This window comes from Buceros rhinoceros, unplaced genomic scaffold (genome assembly GCF_000710305.1).
Source record: "Buceros rhinoceros silvestris isolate BGI_N320 unplaced genomic scaffold, ASM71030v1 scaffold2477, whole genome shotgun sequence".
Classification (NCBI taxonomy): Eukaryota; Metazoa; Chordata; class Aves; order Bucerotiformes; family Bucerotidae; genus Buceros; species Buceros rhinoceros.
In genome coordinates, this window is record NW_010420291.1 from 29,278 (window position 1) to 30,839 (window position 1,562).

The window sequence follows — 1,562 nt, forward strand, 5'->3', positions numbered from 1 at the left end:
TTAGAGGCTTTAGGGATCATGATGAATTTGATTAGGCCAACCTCAATCCCTCAAAACCCTCTCATACTTTTATGAGATGAATGAATTACCAGTCAGGTAACTCTAATGTAATTTAAGGCTAGTTAGAAGACATGAAAGAGTAATACTCTCGACTAGGTATTTATTTAAAGGGAATGATTTATATGGGTCAAAGTTTTCTTATTCCTTTCTGTTTTCTAATACAGTAAACCTACCATCTACTTGCATGTCAGTAATAACTGATCTCAGAATGCCATTTCATAGCTCGAATCTCGGCTTTGCCTCAAGGTTTGTTTTAGGTAAGATGGCAATTAGGAAAAGTCCTAAAACTGAAACAGAAAAATTGACACATGCTGTTAAATTCAAATGTGGAACATTAACATGGAAGCAGAAATGACATTCAGTGTCAGAAGTAACAAATTTGAAAGTCTTATATAATTCAATATAGAGTATAGTTTAGACAGTTTTTATGTAAGTGTGCTTTTTCCTAAAAACAGCCCCACCCCAAACCAAACTTTTTTTTTTTTGCTTTTTCTTTGAGTCTTTTGTCTGTAAATATGAAAGAGGGCTACACCCCAGCATGATTCTTCATCGCCATACTAAACAGTAAAATAGTCTTTCTAATTCACATTGCTCATGGCAGTCTTATTTGACGTTGCTTTGTTAAGTTTGTGATTAAAGCAGTTTGGGATTTTTGTTGGCTGTAAACTTTTGGCATAATGTGAATACCAGTCCCTTTCAAAAACAGCCTTGAGTTGCTTAATGATGCTTGTGCTGTTCCCCGCGTCGGCTTGGTTGATAACAAGGCCAGCTCCAGCATTCTGCGTAAAAGCATTTCCTACCCAATCAAAATTACCTACGAGTAAAGGCAGGAATATACAATGAGTTTCGAACATTAAAAGGGGGGAAAAAAAAAGCGATTTCCTAAAAGCAATCCATCATGACACAGTACGACTTTGTGCCGTGCCTACCTGGGCAGAGACAGAAATAAGTTTTCTATACTAGTGTGAAAGAAAAAATTCCGTTATGTACCAGTGTGTAGTGCAGATTGTTTCTGGAAGTTCAGCAGCTCTAATCCTTCACAAGTGAAGAGAAGCTCTTTTATTTATTTAAAACTAACTTGCTCTTCCTTTTGTGTATATTGTATTTTTTATCTCATAGGCCTTTTCGGTGCCAAGAATGAAAACATTTTTTGCTGTATAAACAATTTAAAGTAAATGGGATTGCTCAATAATGCTGAGGCAAACCAATAGATCTTTTACAGGTTACCCATTGATAAGATACTATTTCAGGAAAGGAAAACAGGTTTCACTGTTTTATACCAGTTTTTAACACCTTCATTGAAATCTAATGTATGAGCATTTAACATCCTGGTGATAACTATGTAAGTTGTACATTTATAACACATGCAGTATTATGGAGAAAAATTGCTATTACTAGAGGTCATCTTTTAAAACAATATCTGAACATACATAAAACATGAAGGTATCTGAGAAATTTATACCCTTTCTTTCAGTGTCATTTCAGCTACTTCAGCAGGAAAT

The 1,562-nt window shown here is 35.0% G+C and overlaps 1 protein-coding gene across 1 annotated transcript in view; it reads right to left on the minus strand.

The window, feature by feature from the left end:
* Window positions 1–548: 548 nt before the first annotated feature.
* Window positions 549–1,562, minus strand: part of PLD5 (phospholipase D family, member 5) — a gene marked incomplete at its 5' end in the record, with an annotated part of 70,324 nt that continues 69,310 nt past the window's right edge. Inside the window, one exon of the mRNA XM_010139250.1 lies at window positions 549–874. Within this exon, the coding sequence (XP_010137552.1) occupies window positions 639–874 (236 nt within the window). The remainder of the gene's footprint in view (window positions 875–1,562) is intronic.